General features: G+C 41.0%; 1 protein-coding gene across 1 annotated transcript in view; it reads left to right on the top strand.

Annotated features, from left to right (window-relative positions):
- Positions 1 to 18,474, top strand: part of LOC108788566 (E1A-binding protein p400-like) — a 103,316-nt gene that overhangs the window by 23,110 nt on the left and 61,732 nt on the right. Inside the window, exons 4-17 of the mRNA XM_018558358.1 lie at positions 2,817 to 2,924; positions 3,157 to 3,560; positions 4,950 to 5,242; position 5,465; positions 6,345 to 6,530; positions 6,653 to 6,793; positions 6,945 to 7,023; positions 7,927 to 7,982; positions 9,520 to 9,574; positions 10,398 to 10,487; positions 11,784 to 11,894; positions 12,515 to 12,726; positions 14,412 to 14,589; positions 16,990 to 17,126. Coding sequence (XP_018413860.1) covers positions 2,817 to 2,924; positions 3,157 to 3,560; positions 4,950 to 5,242; position 5,465; positions 6,345 to 6,530; positions 6,653 to 6,793; positions 6,945 to 7,023; positions 7,927 to 7,982; positions 9,520 to 9,574; positions 10,398 to 10,487; positions 11,784 to 11,894; positions 12,515 to 12,726; positions 14,412 to 14,589; positions 16,990 to 17,126 — 2,051 coding nt within the window. The remainder of the gene's footprint in view (positions 1 to 2,816; positions 2,925 to 3,156; positions 3,561 to 4,949; positions 5,243 to 5,464; positions 5,466 to 6,344; positions 6,531 to 6,652; positions 6,794 to 6,944; positions 7,024 to 7,926; positions 7,983 to 9,519; positions 9,575 to 10,397; positions 10,488 to 11,783; positions 11,895 to 12,514; positions 12,727 to 14,411; positions 14,590 to 16,989; positions 17,127 to 18,474) is intronic.

Below are 18,474 nucleotides of genomic sequence, written 5' to 3'. Positions count from 1 at the left end.
AACAGAAACAAACTTTTATCATTTGATTTATCATAACTAGTTGGCCCAGTGTAGAAACCATTACAAACTGGCAGTGAGATGTTTTGGATGTTTTTTTATTAGGGATGCACTGATACCGGTATTGAGTATAAGTACCGATATTTTTTTTCTGTACTTGCTAATACTGAGTACCGGTGCTGTGTGCCCTGATTATCAGAAAGCCGGGCGGTGGACCATGACCTGTCGCCCGGCTTCCCGATTGCCTGTGAAGCCAGTGTTCTAGCGAAAGAACACTGGCTTCAGAGGTTACCGGGCGGCGAGTCATGAGGTGCCGTCCAGCTTCCTGATTGGTCAGGAACCCAGGCTGCTGAGCAGCATGTGAATCCGGCTTCCTTGCCAATCAGGAAGCCAGGCAGCACGTCATGACCCGCCCCCCGGCTTCCTTATTGGCTAGGACAAGTACAAGTACTCGCCCAAATACTCGGTATCAGCACCGGTGCATCCCTATTTTTTATACATTGGCGTATCCTGTCCATACAAATTTTGTGGATCACTTTTACCTGAATCAAACTCCTATTCTAAAGGCATTTATGATGTAATGCAATTGGACTAGTGCAGTAGCAGACCTCATAATTGGCTGATGTCATGTCTTGTAGGTAAAGAGAGTGACTGGCTGCACTTATAGATTCCACCTGTATGGCAGAAGAGGAGCTACTGTTGTTTGTAGGGGGTTTTAGTAAGGGTAGGGAACAGCTGGCAAACTGAAAATTCTCTTTGAGAGGAAGAGTGGATACCACACTTGTTTTGTTAATGTGTCTATTATTTTAGTGCATCCTTCTTGTAGGTGTGGACATTCTAAAAGATTAGGTGGAGGGATAGGGGGATGGGACCCTTGGTTTGAACTGGCAGTCATTTTCTTTGAAGATGGTTTAAAGTGTACCTGTGCCCAGACTATGACATTGAAAGTGACCCTGTAGCAATACTTAAAATTTACCATTAAGGCATTCCTGCAAGAGAAGATTATGATACTTACTCTGCACACTCCATGAACACTACTCCAATCCCAAGAAATCATCCTCTGAATCCCGCCCACAAACCAACACTTTTGGAAGTGTCTCCTGGGTCCTCCACAACTCTTGCTGGCTTCTCCTATTGCTCTTCACATCATCACTGGAAGCTGTAAGGATGTGGAGATCACCAGAAGGAACCAGTGAGAACTGCAGGGGACCTAGGAGATTGAAACTTCCAGAAGTGTTGGTTTCCCAGCAGACTTTTGGGGACAAGTTCTAGAGATCAGAGCGGTGTTCAGAGGCACAGACAGCAGGAGAGGTAATAATGTGTAGGTATGCCTTGACTGTGCACACCAAGGTTGTTTGGTATGGTGACAGGATTGCTGTAAAGTATTTACATATTCTTAATGCTGAACTCCAGCCAAATCAATGTAGGAGGTGTTTTGTGTGTATGAACATGAATTTAGATCTGCTTAGTCTCCCTGTAGCAATCTAGGTCAAAAATTGTCCATTTCAATTAATGTTTCTGTGAATTAATTTCCAGTAATAAAGCCCAGTTCACCAATGTCTCCTTTCAGTTCTCTGGGTGGTCTTGTAATCACCTACTTGCAGTCCCGGAAGATCAGCACTGGTGTAATTACACCAGTACTGCCTGAAGCGGGTGAACCTAGTCTTTGCATATCTGGTCTTTTCTGCCTAGACACATCCTCTTAGTTTGACGGGCATACCATGCTTATGAGCAAGCAGAACCAGTTGTGCACTGCTCTTTACAGATACTGATAGACAGTTTGAGAGGTGGGCTGGCAGGCACAGGAAAACTGAAAAGGCACTTTTGTTTTGCAAAATGAAATAGGAGGAAGATGTGAGGTGTGGCACTGCTAACGAACATGAAGTGGGAAAGGGAATGCTGAATTTGTCACTTCTAGCAAGCTTGAAGTAGGAAAGGGTGTTATTGCAACTAGCTGCATGCTTTCTTAAGGGAAAACATTGTGGGTGAAAACAAACCTCTTAGTGTTAATTTTTGGTTAAAGAAAAAAAAGTTTAAAGGGTGCTTGTAGCTTGTAGGGAGCCTGTGGAAGTGGGGGTCAGGTAAGTAAAAGTCCTTTTTCTAGGTACCATAGACCTAGATGAACATTTAATCTTGCAACATGGGGGGTAGCCCCAATGCAAAGGGAGTTTTGTGTTTTTCCCAGAGTTCAACTTTAACTGCACCTTAACCATTCCCTGGCTGCACCCAAAAATGCCCATTGTGGGCATTGCATGTGAAGGTACTGTGAAGTAATGTATCCTTAAAGATCACCCCAGAGTTGGATTTTAAAAGCTTAGAGGAAAGGAGCTTCAATTTCTGAGTGTCTGTTTTGAACTTTAAGATGAATTCCTCCCTAGTGTCTCCAGCTACAGAGGTCAGTGAGGGCTTTAAAGCTATTTTGCTGCTAATTAGGAACAGACCGTAAAAATTATGTCAAAAATATGTCCATAGTCTAGGCACAGGTGCACTTTAAGGACAGGTAGCTCCGGAGAGAAAACTTGGGATAAAAAATTGTAAGGCAAAGTAGCCATACTCATATCACTTTATCACAGCAAAGAGACTATTATAGCTTTTTATTTTCTGTAATTCCCACTCTTCCCTTCATCTACTCAGGAGAGTGCCAGTGCTTTTCATCTTTCAATAGCCCCTACGGAGCTCATAATCGCATCGGTATAGTGGTGGAGCTAACAAAAAAGGCACCCTTGAAAGCTCATAGACAAAGCTCTGGTATTCCATGTAAACTGACAATATGAAATAATTGCTGCTTATTATAAGAAAAGTATTTTTGATCTCAACAGACCCAAGCAAGAGACCGCGCCTTGATGTGCCCCGACATGGCATGGTTTTCCAGCATCCAGGGGTGGCATCTGGGGTATCTCTACAACAACTTATGCCCACTGCACAAGGTATTGTTGGTAATTTTTGGCTAACTATACAGGTACAGAGCATTGTAAAATGTTCATTAGGTTTGCATGGATTCATTGTGGCTGGATGGAATGCTTAGGTATATAGGAAGTAGTGGGACCTCAACATACTGATGAAATAAATATGTTGTTGCGAACATCACTTATTTCCCTGAAGTACATATGTGGGATATTTTTTTTTCTTATTAGAGGTGTTTATATGTTTCTTTTCCAGGGGGAATGCCTCCTAATCCTCAGACTGTACAGTTGACAGGGCAGAAGCAAAGCCAACAACAATATGATCCCTCCAAGGGACCCCCAGTACAGAATGCTGCCAGCCTTCATACTCCTCCTCCCCAGTTACCTGGCAGAGGGCAGGCCTCCAATATTCCAATTTCTTCTCTCCCAACTGCCCTGCATTTAGCACAGCAACAGCAACAACAGCAGCAACAAATCACAGAAGGTCAAATTCAACCACAGATGCAGGTGCAGGTCAAAGCGCAAGCAGCTGGTGTTCCTATTCAGTCATCATCACAGAATCAGCTGCCTGGGCAGATCTCACAGACCCTCCAGACAGCTTTTCATGCACAGATGCCCACCATGGCTGTAACTCAACCACAAGGCACAGTTCAACAACAGGTACAAAACAAACTCCAACCAAAAATAGTGTAAAAAATGTTTTTGAAAAGAGTGGGGAAGGGTTATAATCTCAGTCAGTTTTTTTTTGTGTCCCCATGAGGAGTCTGACCTCTAGAACAGGAAGGAAGTCTGTTTCATAGACATAGACAGGATAACACTATATTTTTTAAGCAGTTTGGGTAAAAGTTAGAACTTCTTGCAGTTTTTTTTATTATGGTCTGCGTTCCAGTTAAGTAATCACTTTCTTTGTGGTCACTGGTACAGGAAGAAAGGGTACATTTCCAGAACAGGGACACTGGGAGCAGTAGAAACCTGACAGATGTTCTACGTTCCCCAGTCTATACAACAGTAAAGAAGTGTTGGCTTGATTTCCACATAATGCTGGTGGCACATGCTTAGGTTTTGTTTGCTCATTTTGATGTTTGGCCTTCCAATCATTCTTTCAATTCATAGTTTATGGCTTTCTTGTAACTTTCCACAACAGGGACACTGGGAGCAGTAGAAACCTGACCGATGTTCTACTAACCGATGTTCTAATGTTAATTAGCAGCGTCAGTATGCTTAATCACACCCACTAACTGATGGGTTAGCCACTGAATGACTTGCTAGAGGCTGGTTAATTAGCAGCGTCAGTATGTTTAACCACACCCACTACTGATGTCATCAAGTCTTACTGTCTGCACATTAGTGCAGTTGTGACAACACTGCAGTGCTTAACATGTGGGAGAGCATTTCCAGCCTTTCAAAGAAGTGCACAAGGAACAGCTTTGCTGGCAGGATAACCAGGTATTTCTTTTATATTAAGTGGGTTAAGGACCAACAGACTGGTTAATGTTAATCCTATTAGCAGCCCTTTTAACATATGAGTTTTACATGTTGCCACTATTTCTACTTTAGTTAACCAGATTGGTGTTATTTTGGTAGTGGACAAATGACGTGATTAATTATGAATTTCAGTGCTTGTTTGCATTTCTAGTATGAACTATTTCCATGGTTATGGTAGCAATGTACTACCAAGTTTGATGAGTAGGCAAGGAGTGAATGGTGCTCTTGCTTAGGCAGGAATAACTACTTGAGACCTGTTTTTTTTTTTTATAAAATCTTTGCCAGTCCTAGATACTAATGAGGGTAATTTATCAAAACTGGAGCAGACAAAATCTGGAGCAGCTGTGCATGGTGACCAATCAGCTTCTCTTATTCATTTTCAAATCTTAACTGAAGAGAGGAGCTGATTGGTTTCCGTGCACAGCTGCTCCAGATTGTGTCTGCTCCAGTTTTGATAGATTCCTCTCCATGTATGTCTACCTGTAGACTCCACTATTTTTATTCACTAACAATGTTTGTGAAGTGTTTTGTACATTCAGTGGTGAACATTTTATTCTTCACCAGACTGTTACCCTGATGAGGCCAAGCACAGAGTCTCCACAGCAAAAATTTGCTAGCAGCTCTCAGTCCTCGTCTTTTGTGGCCCCAGCAGCCATCTCTACCAGTAGTCCCATTGCGTCTTTCTCTCTGCCAACTAGCAGAGCTAATCAAGCCACGAACAAAGCTGTATCCTCCACATCTCCCAAAGCCTCAGGATCTGCAGGAGCAGCTACCGTCAAAGTGCAATCTTCATCACAGAACATTTCTGGAGTAACTTCAGAAAACACTCCGGACAAGTCAGTGGAGCAGGTAAAACTGTTATATCTGGATTATGAAATATTGTTCTTTACCTCTGGAGTGAAAGTGACTTTTTGTTTGGAAGCAATGTACGTGCTTTGTATCTTTTGAAAAGATTTAATAAAAATGTAATAAAATGCATCAATATAAGAAGTCATAGCTTTAGGATATCACTTGATAAAGCAGCTTCTTCCAGGATTTAGACATAAATGTTGATCCATAACTGGGACCGGAATGGGCAGAGTGCAGTGTGAGTTAGCCAATCAGAATTAATTGTTGATATTACTTTAGTAAATATAAATTTGGTTGATGTGGATGAATGTACTTTAATGATTATTATTGTTTTTTGACAGTATTATTGCATTAGGTCTGAAGGTCTTATAAGTGGAGCCTGGCGTGCTGAGTTAGCCCCTGGCTAGTATACTTCAACAGAGACATCATCATACCTTAGTTCAAAACTCCTTTCTTGTCCACCTGGAAGTTTTTGATAATTCTGCCTACCTTTGTGTACTCCTTTATTTACTATTACTTACCATGACTTACTCCATAATGTATTATGATATATAAATATATACACACATAAAGACATTCTACAGGGAGAGTAAGAACCTCTCTCATAATAGCTATAGTATATGTGCAAACCCTGGAACTCACCTGGAGCATATATCTCCAGTAGAGTTCCAGCAAGAAATAAGAAATTGTCAGGTAGTTTAATATGGGTGATATCCTTAAAGAATCACTATAAGAATGCGGCAACCTGCTGAGAGGAATGAAGTTCAGGCATCCAGAGGATACTAAGTTCTAAACGGGCAATGCTGTTGCACTCTCTGCGGTTTGCCCTTCCCGTCACTTCTGCCAGACGTACAGTATATATTGGCCAATACGACAGCCCATTACATTGACGGCCAATAGGAATGTGTGGGGGTGGGGGCTTAACTGAAGGCTCCAACACTATGCGGAAGTCAGAACATTACCTGATAAAAATGAATTTGGCCAAAGCACCTCTGTGTGCCAGCACTTCATGTCTGGCAGCAGTTTTTGGCATTCCTAAAGTGACAGTCTCCTATTATGCTATTTTCCCCTAAAATAAATGTTTTAAACTGTGCAATCTAAAACTTATAGGAAAACCTTGTTCATCAGCGCATTGCAGAACTTCGCAAGGAAGGTTTATGGTCGTTGAGGAGGCTTCCTAAACTGCAGGAGCCATCAAGGCCAAAGTCTCACTGGGATTACCTGCTAGAAGAGATGCAGTGGATGGCTGCTGACTTTGCCCAAGAGAGAATGTGGAAAATTGCTTGTGCCAAGAAGGTAAAGGACTCTGCAGATGCCACAATGTTTTATCTGTCTGTCTATGTAGGTATTTATTTTTATTATGCTGTAGATGTTACTACTTTTCAGGATATTTACAAGTATTCGTCACTCTTCTATAGCTCGTCAGGACTGCTGCTCGCTATCATGAAGAAAAGAGAATGAATATGGAGAGAGCCAAAACTGAAGAAGAGAACAAGCTGAAACGCATTGCTGCCTCAATTGCCAAGGAAATTGAGTATTTCTGGTCTAATATTGAACAAGTAAGCAGTTAACTGTAATTTATATTTACATGAATGGTAGCTTACAGTAAAGTTTTCATGGTAGAAGTAAAGCAGCTTGTTCTATATTACTGCTGAATGGAAACACAAGTTTCAGATCACAGTGGAAATGACTGTCACATTTTTTTCACAGGTTGTAGAAATTAAGTTGCAAATGGAGTTTCAGGAAAAAAGGAGAAAAGCACTGAACTTAAATATCAACTCAATGAAAGGTGAGCTGGATGTTTACGCTGGCTTTAGTTTAACAAATATCAGGTAATGTTGGTGGAAACGGAACTCTAAAGAATATGTTTTTTCTTTCAATCCCTGGTCTAAGGATGGCACACAGATAACAGACTTGAAGTCCCCATTTTTTCTAGCTATTATACCATTGGCCACCTTGAGATGGAAGTAGTGATGAACAGTTGTTGCCTGTAGTGGAGTTAACCTGCAAAGTTGAATTTTCTCTGATGATATAATTTTGTAGCCCAGAGTCCACTATTTGTTTATGCAATTGATAATACAAAATCACCTGCACTCCATACAGCATACAGACCATGATGAAAGGTTGGTGCTTGAAGTGACAACACGGATAGCACCTTGTCAGATACAGTCCATAATAGAAGTCCAGTCCATTAATGACGCATGTGACCATTTAATAAAAAGTTGTTTACTTCTTGCACACATCGAGTTCTGGTGACTTCCATTATGCACTATTTGTGGATGACACAGTAGAAATTGCTTTAACCCACATTGATCTTCAATTGTCCACTCGTGTCTTTTGTCACTTTAGTTATAAAGCCAGACACAAGTAGAAATTACCATTAACAAGTTGTTCAAATGTTTTTATATGAATGGAATACAAATTATGTGGTTTTCATCTATTAGGGTTATTCACAAAAGGGTGAAGAGTTTGGAGAAGGCAGGAGAAGTGACCAATCTAGGCCAAAATAGCTGATTTGGAAAAGTTCTCCAATTCAGCTCACTTTCCAATTCAGCTATATTGTCCTAGATTGTTCACTTCTCCTGCCTTCTCCAAACTCTTCACCCTGTAGTGAAAAACCTTGTAAATGTCTAAAAACTTGCTACAACCAATGTGCAGTGTGTATAATGTAATTATAAATGTCAATCTGCAGGCCCACTGAAGGCAATTGAGGAGGCGTGTGTGAAACACAAGCATGGAGATATTAAAGTAAGTGTGTAAAGCATGCTGTTTGTATCTCCTGGTTATGTATTTGTGTGCTATATCCATTGGGAACCAGCCTGCAGTAGTAGTATGGAAACTGGCATTTAACTGGATGCTGTGGATAACCTGGGCGCTTCCCTTGCTTTTATATAAATTAACCTTTGGTTTCAGATTAGATGAAGGCATACTTTTATACTCTTTTATGTCCTGCACGCCTGTCTGTGTTCATAAATAAGATGTTAGAAATTGGAGGTGGAAACCTCTCTAAATCATCAGTTGCTATAAGTCATCTGTCATTTTCATTGTATGTTGTACCTAGCACTCAATTAATGCACTTCTGGGGATTACCACACCTTTTTCCACTTGTAACACTGTTAGCAACCAAATTTGACTCTTAAAAAGGAAAGTAAATGGCTAGAATATCATATCATAGCATGGTATATTTTCAGTGGACAGGTTTTGGGGTATGTTTGTAGTATTCACCTTTAAAATTATTTTTGATGTGACTTCCACAATTTTACAGGTTTGTTCATGCATAATTTTGTTGTTTTAAAGCCCTTCTCCAGGCAAAATATAAACCCCCTTTCACTTCCCTCTAACCCATCCTACAAAGTATTTTTGTTTTCCTTACCTGGTGACTTGCCATTTCTGGGTGTGGAGGACCGCTAATCCAGCACTGCAGTGCCCCGATGGTGCCTTGTACTGACAACACTTGTAGATCCGGAGAGGACCCTGCCGCTGGACAACGAATAGAAAGTGTCCATGTCATGCAGGCAGTGACTTCGGCAGGAAAGACCCCCACCATATATAAACAGGAGAGCAGATTCAGAATATTATCCTGGAGATGGGCTTTAAACATAGAGATCTGTAGAATAGGCAGATCTCTCATAGACTCAAGGAATATACGGTATGTCTCTCTTTTAATAACTTTGAGATAAGGTATCAGCCATATAAATCTGGCCATAGATGACTCGAATTTTGGCCACTTCATGCTTAATCGGTTAACACTCAAGCCGTGGTTGGCCCACCTAGCTCAACAAAAGTCAATTATTGACTGAGCCGAAACTTAACGTCCAAACCGCAGTCACCGTGCAGATAATTAGGCAAGTACGTGTATCGTGGCTGCCTGAATACAATAACCGACAGTGGTTATTGGTTACCTGTCATGCTGTTTAGCGTGGATGAGGAATCAAATGATTTCTCTTATTCAGCCTGCAACCTGAACAAGAGAAAATCGAACCACCCCTGATTGGCTTAAGAAGTGTATTGTTTTTAGAGAGTTATCTAACCCATAGACTTGGATTGAGAGAAGGAGCAATAAAATGCAGCCACTGTACAGCCAAGCAGGAACCAGTGTTTGTAATGAGCAAGAATACCTATTACCTTTGATTTGATCAAAATAATAAGTAGGTACAATGACATCTTCTAAACAACAATAAATAAATACAGTATATATATATTACACGAACAAAGCATTGTTTTCTATATAAGCAAACAGGTTCATAATAACATTAAATAACAAAGTTTTTCTTTTTCCTGTCAGACATCACCAAGTTGGAGAAAGAGAAAAGCAAGTTCCTCTTGGAGTGGTGGTGAAGGTTTGCTTGTTTTAATAATGCTTCTGCCCTTGCATAGTACTAAAATGTTTTTACATACTAAAATCTTGGTATGTGTTATGCAATCACTTTTTAGAGTTCTGACATAAAGCATATATAGAATTAAAAATCAAAATCTAAGCATAGGTCAGTAAGAGTATCAGGTTATTACATCTGTGTTAGTCTTCTGTTAGACATCTGTGTCACTAACTCACAAAACAGCATCTGAAATTTCATGCATCCTGTACCATTCTTACTAGGGTCTAGGGACTTTTCCCCTTAGCTTTTTCCCTTAAAAATATCTTCAGAAAACTGAAGAATAAGTAGCAATGAGGTTTCTAACTACCACACTGCTTATTCTCATCCCCTTGAGAACCCTTACATGGCTATTCCTTACCCATCTGTCACATTAGGCTGTAGCATTACTATGACATAGGGCTGTGTGTACGTAACCTTAGGGTATGTGTACACAGGCTCTTGTTTGTATCAGAACTGCTCTTTCTTCCCTATACAAGTCAATGGGAATGCAAACGCAGCTGGATGCAATTTAGAGGTCTGAAGAAACTTTGAAACATCTTAAGATGATCTCAAATGCAATCTAAATGCACCTGAAAGCTTGCTCCATTTGCTCATCTACCCAAGCTCTAGGTCTGCACTTAAGGATATTAGAACACATGAACTATGCACTAGCTTCCTATCATTTAAGGTATATAAACATGCTTTTAGTCCACACTGCAAGTCCCTCAGTAGTTAAGGTGGTCTCTTCCATTGCCCCTATATGTTCTCCAAAGTGTAACTGTCACATTACTGAATTATCTTGTTTTAGGTGATGATGAAGAAGAAACCATTGCGGAACAGGAGACCAAAGAAGGAAATGTAGACCACCAGGCAGAACTGACTGAATTAATTAGAGAAGGTATTACAACTTATTTCTAGCCACCTCTGCATTCCTTTCCAAATTCTCTCTTGTTCTATCTGTAGTGCCTGATCCTAACTAACTTACAGTGGGAGAGCTTCATTTTAGGACCTTCACAGATTTTCATTATGCCCCCCGGATTCTGACATGCTGATGATTACTTTTTTGGTGGTAGGACGCTAGGGTTTTTTACCCTCACTTCATGCTAGTAGTTAGAATCTTCTCCTTCCTTTAGTAGGAGTGGATCTAAAGATGGGTCTGAATACCATCCAGGATAAGATGTCAGTCTTAGCTATTCTTTTTCCGTTTCTATTGATTTGGACTTTTGTTTACTTTGCACCACTTGTCAGATCCCTACTTAAAGGGAAATTCCACCTTTTTGAAAAAAAAAATATAAAATGCACACTTTTTCATAAGAGGCTGAGATATTTATTTTTGTCCATTATGGTCTCTGCTTTCTATTTAAATTAAATGAATGCATTGTCTAGCCCTCTTGTACCTGGCTTCTACATGTCCTAAGGGGTTTTCCTTCCAATGTTAGTGACTGTCGCCTTGTTGAAGGGACTCTGTTGTTATTCTTCTGACTTGATATGATGCTGTCTTCACAATAATGTGTGATAACACAATCTGTGATAACTCTTTTATCTGGAGTTCTGGTGACTTCATATCTCCTTATCTGGTTTTGGCATAGTCCCATCCATTGCAATGACTTTGGGCAACCTCTGATCACCTTAAGGTCCAGTACTGTAGCTTCATATGTGGCCTTTATATTTGGACTTTGTTCAGTTTAGCTACTGAGAATTGCTGTCCCCTTCAGTGGACTTCAAGAAAGGGATTTTGCAGTAAGTACAAACATTTTTTGTGGTTGAGGCGAGATCCAACGCTTTTTTCTTAGGATGATTTTTCTGATTTTCCGGTACAGTGATTATTTTTTAATATCAAACAGCTTGTAGCCTTTTCAGTGACAGTTTTTTTTTAATCTCTGTGCTACAGGAGAGAAAGATCTGCTTTTTCTAAATGCCAGGGTTTGTATGAAGCTGATTTTCCACTTGGCTCTCTTAGCTGCTGCTGAAAAATGTTTGTAGCTTATGTGCCACCCTTTACTAAATATTAATGCACCTGTGTACCAAACTCTTTGTGTTCATGTGTAGGCAGACCATGTTGTGGGGGGCAAGATAGGATTTTGTTCTGTCTACAAAAATTCCCATTTTATTTGTCTGTTAGGAACATCTGTTCATATGGTGTTCTTGCCTATTAATATTTATTGATGTAAATTTAAATCTTTTTATTTTTTAGCCGATTTGCCGCTAGATGATTTAGTAAAGGAATACGAAGGTGCATATGATGAGAATTTTCACTGGCCCCATGTTGTCAACCAAAATGAAGAAGGAAGGCAATCTAGTCAAGGTATGTATAGAAATCTCTATCAGACCTCTTTTATTTACAGAATTTTCCAGCTTCAGTTAAAAAATAGAACTCTGCAATTCTTGGAGTGTGTGTGGTGGTGGGGAGGGGAGGGGAGGTTGGGTTCCTACAACACTTAGGCTTAATCATAGAGACAGAACTATGTGGTGGAACGTGTGAGAGGCTATGGGATCGGTGTGGGATGATTTTGCTGTGTACTTGGATGGTATAAACCTTCAGTAAATCTGATTCTTTTATGAACTGTCAGATGTGCGGCTCTACATTGGAATTTCAGGATTTTGTTAAGCCAGCTCGTATGTTTGGAGCCTGCACCTGATCGTCATTGTCCAACTTTGGGGATTGAGTGGTGTCTATTTTGAGATTCAATAGTTAATTCTGTTTGACCTCATTTGGCAGTTCCTACGTGCAAACCCACTGCTTTTAGTTGATCTGAGCTGTGAGTTCTTCAGCAACATCACGGCTGCTTTACTCAGTTTGCTATAGGGGAAGTCTTCATGGCCATGTGTAAGGGTTTATGCAGCTGTAAATCTTTTGGGAAGGTAGATTTTAGACTTTAGACCACATTTGTATGTAGAATAATGTACTGCTATTTCTTTTTATAGATTTCAAAGAACACCCAGGAGAACCAGACATGCCCCAGAAACATTGTACAACTGTTCTCATTGACTCCATACTGGGTGCTGACCAGTATAGATCAGGTGACAGGTCCAATCCAGGAATTCTGAGTTCTAGAAAACACACCAGAGATATTGGAGATGTGGCTAGAGCAGCAGAGTTGCTTCTTCCCAGTGGAAGCTCTCGCATTACATGTGCGGTAAGAACTGTGTTTATTCTTCTATGCTAAGAGTTTGTCTTTTATTCGTACATACATCTCTAATGCTCCAAATGGGTCATAATGGCAAATTGCATTTTTTGTTGAAAAATTCTTAGAGGAGGACTATCATATGTTCCATTTTCCGTATTCTATTTCTGTATGAGTATGTTAACTTTATGCCTTAAAATGAAAGTCGCACCAACAACAATAATAATGGTATAGTTACCTGTAGACATCACATTTTTTAATCCAATACACATTTTTTAAATGCTTACAATAAATTATTACGGTAATAATGATTGTAACCCAAGTAGATCATAACAGATCACCAAATGAGAAGGGAAATGTTAAACCTTTAGTGTATGTGAGGGATAACTGTTAGCAGCATCCATAGCCTTTGTCCTACTTATGTGTTGGGTAACAGGGTACATATATGATCATTTGAAAGTCAGATTATGTCCCAGCAGATGACCACCCAGCCTTTACTACCCGATACCTTTTGCCTTCTGATTTTTATACAGAATAATAGTCTGGAATGTTAGCATATTATATAAAAATAAAATAGGGACACTTTTTAAGTTCATGCCTAAATAGATGGTATAAATCAAACTAAAACAACCTGGGAGAACTAAGTAAATGTTTGCTGTATTAATGTGTTCCAAATTTAAAGAAAAGTTTTCTAAATCTAATTTCTAGAGAATAGAAGTCAAATACTGAGTGAGGCTGCCTCTCTCCACCCAGAAGGGAGGCTGTAAATTCTTGGCTGACTATATTCAAATGCAGTGAAGTTCAGTAAAAGTAACCTGAATTTTGGTTCCACGGAGGTAACATCGCTGGCTATATTGCCCTGGAACCATCAAAGGCCACTTTTGGTTAAATCAAGTTAGAATTTACAATCACTCTCTAGGTAAAAGAAGTACTGAAAAGGCAACAAGCTGAACAGAGTACGCAGGACATCAGGTGTTGTGTGCTCAAGGATTAATTTTCGTTGTGTGACATTTATTTGTTTTTACAGCACAGGGGACTTTGTCAAGTCTTGTGTGGTCTCTAGTAATGTATTGGTTAACTGAAGAGGTATCACAAAACTTTGTGCATTAAAGGAAAACTATGAGGTGAGTGCTTTTCACTCACCTTATAGTTCTAGCCGACCTGTGACAATGAGACTGTCACAGGTCGGCTCAGTAGATCGGGAGGTGAGCGAACACATACCAGGTTCGCTCGCCTCTCGATTCCCCTCTCCCCGCTCCGATCTGCCAGCGCTGACTGGCGGAACGGACGGGGGAGGGGGCGGGTACAGCTGGTTCTGCCTCTAGATAGGCAGAGCCAGCTGTCACTCACGCAGCTGGGCGGATCCCGTCATCTACGTCGGGATCCGCTCCGGCTGCGGCGTCTCAGTATACTGCGAGCTGTAGCTCGCGGTATACTGAGCTTAGGGTAACGGGAGGACGCTAGTTTGTGTCCTCCTGTTACCCTAAGTAGAACTATGGGGAAAAACACTGACCCCATAGTTCTCCTTTTAATGTTTTTCTTGCATTAGATATGTAAATTCTAAAGTGATATTCTAAAGTGAATTTATATTTAAAGAATATATAGAAAGCTTGGTCCTGACATATTTTACTAACAATCAAGGCTACAAAGTTTTGGCAGTTAAATTATATTGATAATAAACCATGTTTGCCTCACAGGTGAAGCCACGGCCCTCTCCACTTCTACATGGCACCCTTCGGGAATATCAGCTGGTGGGACTAGATTGGCTGGAGAAACAGTACAAGAAGAATCTTAATGGAATTTTAGCTGATGAGTCTGGACTGGGCAAGAATATCCAGGTTATTGCTCTTATGGCACACCTAGCCAGCAGTGAAGGCAAGGAAACTATGTTATTACTAGCAAAAGTGTGCTTGTTCTAGGCATGGTAGGGATATAGCAAACAATGATGAAGTATTTTATATATGGACATGTCAAGTAAACGTAGAAACTTTGTGTACAGTGTAGTGTTGAAATATAGATGGTATGACAGCAGGCAGTATGCACAGGACAGGACTGTGGAGGGTATGACATGGTGCAGTATATGCAGAAGAGTCACGTGCAGGGTATAACAGCAGGCAGTAGGAGCAGTCGTAGGGTCCTAGAGGTTTTGACAGTGGGCGGTATGTGCAGGACAGAAATGCAGAGAGTATGACAGTTGGCCAGTATGTGTAGCATAGCATTGTGGAGGGTATAGTGAAGACAATGGAGGGTGGCAAAAATATAGTATGTATGTGAAGGAGGGCTCAAGGCAAACACAGTGTGAATGCAGGGGGATAGGATGCACTAGGCTGGAACCAGACTGTAGTATTGACATTGGGGGCGGACAGTCAGAGAACACAGTGTGAAGGGGGAGTCCAGAGAAAGTAGCTCAGATAGTGTTGGACAAGCTGTTCTTTAGAACTGACAAGGGTACTGACAAGAGTTATGATTGAAACTAAACTGTCCTGTGACCAGTTTGTTGGGGGTAGTCAATCAGATCTGGGTTGTGTGCTATGCACTAGAAACTGTCAGGGAACACTGGCCTTTGGTATACATTAAATACATATATACACTCACACACATGTGCACATTAAACTGGAGGTGTTGACTGGCCTGACTCTACAGGCTAATGAGGTCACTTCTCTTGTTTCCTTTCAGCATATTCCTTGTCAGTGTATGTGTTTGCAGCAGAGCCCCAAATTCTGCCCCTCCCTCTCCTAGCCTGAGTGCTGCTGTATCGGGGGTTACAAAGGACTGAAATCCAGTCAGATTTACGTTGCATTTAGAATAAAATGTAATACATATTTATTAATTTGTGCATGTATCTGCATTTTTTTATCTGCATGCTTTATCTACAATATAAACAATTCACAATAAGTAAGTTGTTTCAAACTGAAACATACAGCATACAAATGCTGATTCGGTAACATTGGCATAATAACGTCAACTAAGTTGCAATAAGCATATTACGAGGAGGGCCACTTAGCCCCAATACCTGATACACAAACAGTGTCCCTATGAAGAAATAAGAACTACATCTCAAACCGAGTGCATAAGAGTAAAAATGAGAGGTAAGGTATAATAGAACAAGAAAAGAAGTAAAAAAAGAAGGGGAAAGGGAAAGAGGAGGTGAAGGAAAGGAAGAGGGAAAAGTCAGTTTTTCCAACCCGACGGGGGTCACCCACCCACCACCCAGAAGACAAGAAGTGCCTATCAAAATCAAGTGTAGAGGAGTCCATGAGCTGCCTGTCTGGACCAGCTGTAGACGCACGCTGTCAGAGCAAATAGTGACGGACAGAAGGAGAAAGACACTACCAGAGAGTAACCAGGGACGAGCTGAGGTCAAAGGCTGGTGGCTGGCAAGGATAATCTGGGCACAGGCTAAGGTCAGGGCGGGCAGAAGACAAAGCATAATTCCAGGGACATGCCAATGTCAGAATCGAAGGCAAACAAGGTTTGCAGACACAGGGCATGGCTCGTATAGCAAGAACTATCACATGCTTAAATAGGGCGCAACCAGCAACAAGGCCAATCACAGAGCTGGTGGTGTGTGGTAAGAGTCATTAAGCCACAGCTGACTAGACTAGTGCTGCAGCCAGCAAGACACAGAATAATAACCCTCGCCACTCAGGACTGCAGCCAGCACTACAGGCTGCCTGAACTACACAGGCTGCCTGAAACCGCCAAGGGAACCATGACCCCCTTCAAACATGGATATAGAATTTTTCAGCCGTGCTGTAAGATATTCCAGATTATAAATATTAGAGGTGCACCGTTTTTCAGTGTCGAGTACTGATATTTGTCTTTGGGTACTTCCACTAGCATGTTGCCGGCTTCCCGGCCAATCAGGAAGTTGAGTCATTATCCACCGCCTGGCTTTCTGATTGGCTGGGAAGCCGGCTTCCCGGCCAATCAGCATCTAGTCGGCTTTCCAGTCAATCAGCCGGGAAGCATCGAGCCAGCTTTCCGGCTAATCAGGAATCTGGGAGGTGGGTCATTACCTGCCGCCCGACTTCCTGATTAGCCAGGAAGGCGTGTCTAGCAATTTGCATGGTTGAGCTACTAAAAGTCTTCCTTTACTAAAGCACTAAAGTGCTTAGAAAAACTGACTGTATTCTGTCACTGATTCTATCTTTGTCCAGCAATGTATCTGCATACTCTTATTCCCTGGTTTCAAGACTCATTTTTGCTAGTATCCTTATATTCAATTGCATTTGATAATGCAGAGCTTGCATTTATTGTCTTTCCCTTTTTCAGGTAACTGGGGTCCTCATCTGATTGTGGTTAGAAGCTGTAAACTTCTCAAGTGGGAGCTGGAATTTAAAAGATGGTGCCCTGGCTTAAAACTGCTTTTGTATTATGGAAAGCAAAGGGATCTAAGAAAAAAGAGACAGGTAATGTGGCTTTATTAGCTATGTCTTTAATTGGTCAAAATCCCTCAATTCGTACCCTTCTGTGCTTCCCACACCATGTAATTATGTTCTAAACAAAAAGGATAAAGAAAAGCATCTTGCACCAAAAATAAAATAAATCATCAAACTCTAGGCATAATATGTTACAGGGTTAATAAATACTATTAAAACAATACTCAACATACACCAAGGAGGATTAATGAGGTCATTGGCCTTAGTCTCAATGCTTCTCTAATCAAGTGCTCTGGTTTTGTGTTTTAATGAAGTCACTTGTGAGTTGGATCTAGCTTTGACAAAATAGGGATTCAATGTTCTGGAAAGGTCTTTTGTTGCTCTCTGCTTCTGGGGAAAAGAAGTCTTTTTTTACCCTCCTGGGAAAAGGAAGTCTTTTGTCAGTCGTCCCTCCCTTTAGCCCTTCCCCAGCTGGGAAATGGGTGGTTGCTAGAGCAAGCTGTGTGCCTGATTTTAGGTCACGGGGCTGAAGCACGGGCCTACAGGGTATCGCCCCTCTCTTTAAGAAGACAGGCCATGTGGACATAAGAGGAGATGCTCTGCTAGAGTCATCACTGAACGGAGTTACATTGAAACCTCTTGTTCTGTGACTTATGTGCATCAGAGGAAATTCTGTGTGATGAATCCAGAAGCTGAGACCCACCTAGTAACTGCTAGCCAAGGAGCTGTAAGAGTGTGAGTTTTGGGTATTCCACCTTCTTTGTCTTCCTTTCCTATCTACCTAGTTTAAGGAAAACGCATGTCGTTTTCAATGCTTTACTAGATGTGATATTAAAGTCAAAAAGTTTTTAAGCTATTTTAAATGCTGATAAAATCCCATACAATGGATGCTGCTTCCTGTTTAAGAGTGACTCCTTTCTCAAGCAGAATGCTATGCAGGCACCCTTGTGTGTTCTAGTAAGCTATATGTGTCTCCACAATCACTCAGACACAGCAAATAAAGCTACCCCCCACCCACCCCGGTCCCCTCTCCTCCCTTATCCCAGTTAGTAGATGAACAGTAGGTGCTGGAGACTGCTCTGTCCCTTGTGATCTTGTAGTGGACAGGAAGTTCAGAGAAGTTGAGCTAAGAGACTTGGACGCAACTGTTCATAAACATGATAATTGTAAGTCTTTGGGCAAAAAAGTAAAGCAATGCTTTGCTGGGCAATGTATACTTGTTTGATCTGGATTTATTATTGAAAAAAAAGTTTGAGAGTTTAATACTTCTTTAAATCATTTTTAGGTTCTGTATTGCCTTGGTTTGTACACTAGATGTCAGTGGTGTACAGCTCCTCTCTGTGGATTCATCTTGCTTACTTTCATTGACGGAACCTAA

The sequence above is a fragment of the Nanorana parkeri genome, unplaced genomic scaffold, assembly GCF_000935625.1.
Source record: "Nanorana parkeri isolate BGI_ZX_2015 unplaced genomic scaffold, ASM93562v1 scaffold334, whole genome shotgun sequence".
NCBI classification, from domain to species: Eukaryota; Metazoa; Chordata; class Amphibia; order Anura; family Dicroglossidae; genus Nanorana; species Nanorana parkeri.
The sequence above is the reverse complement of the archived record's forward strand: the minus strand, read 5'-3'. Positions and strand labels throughout refer to the sequence as shown.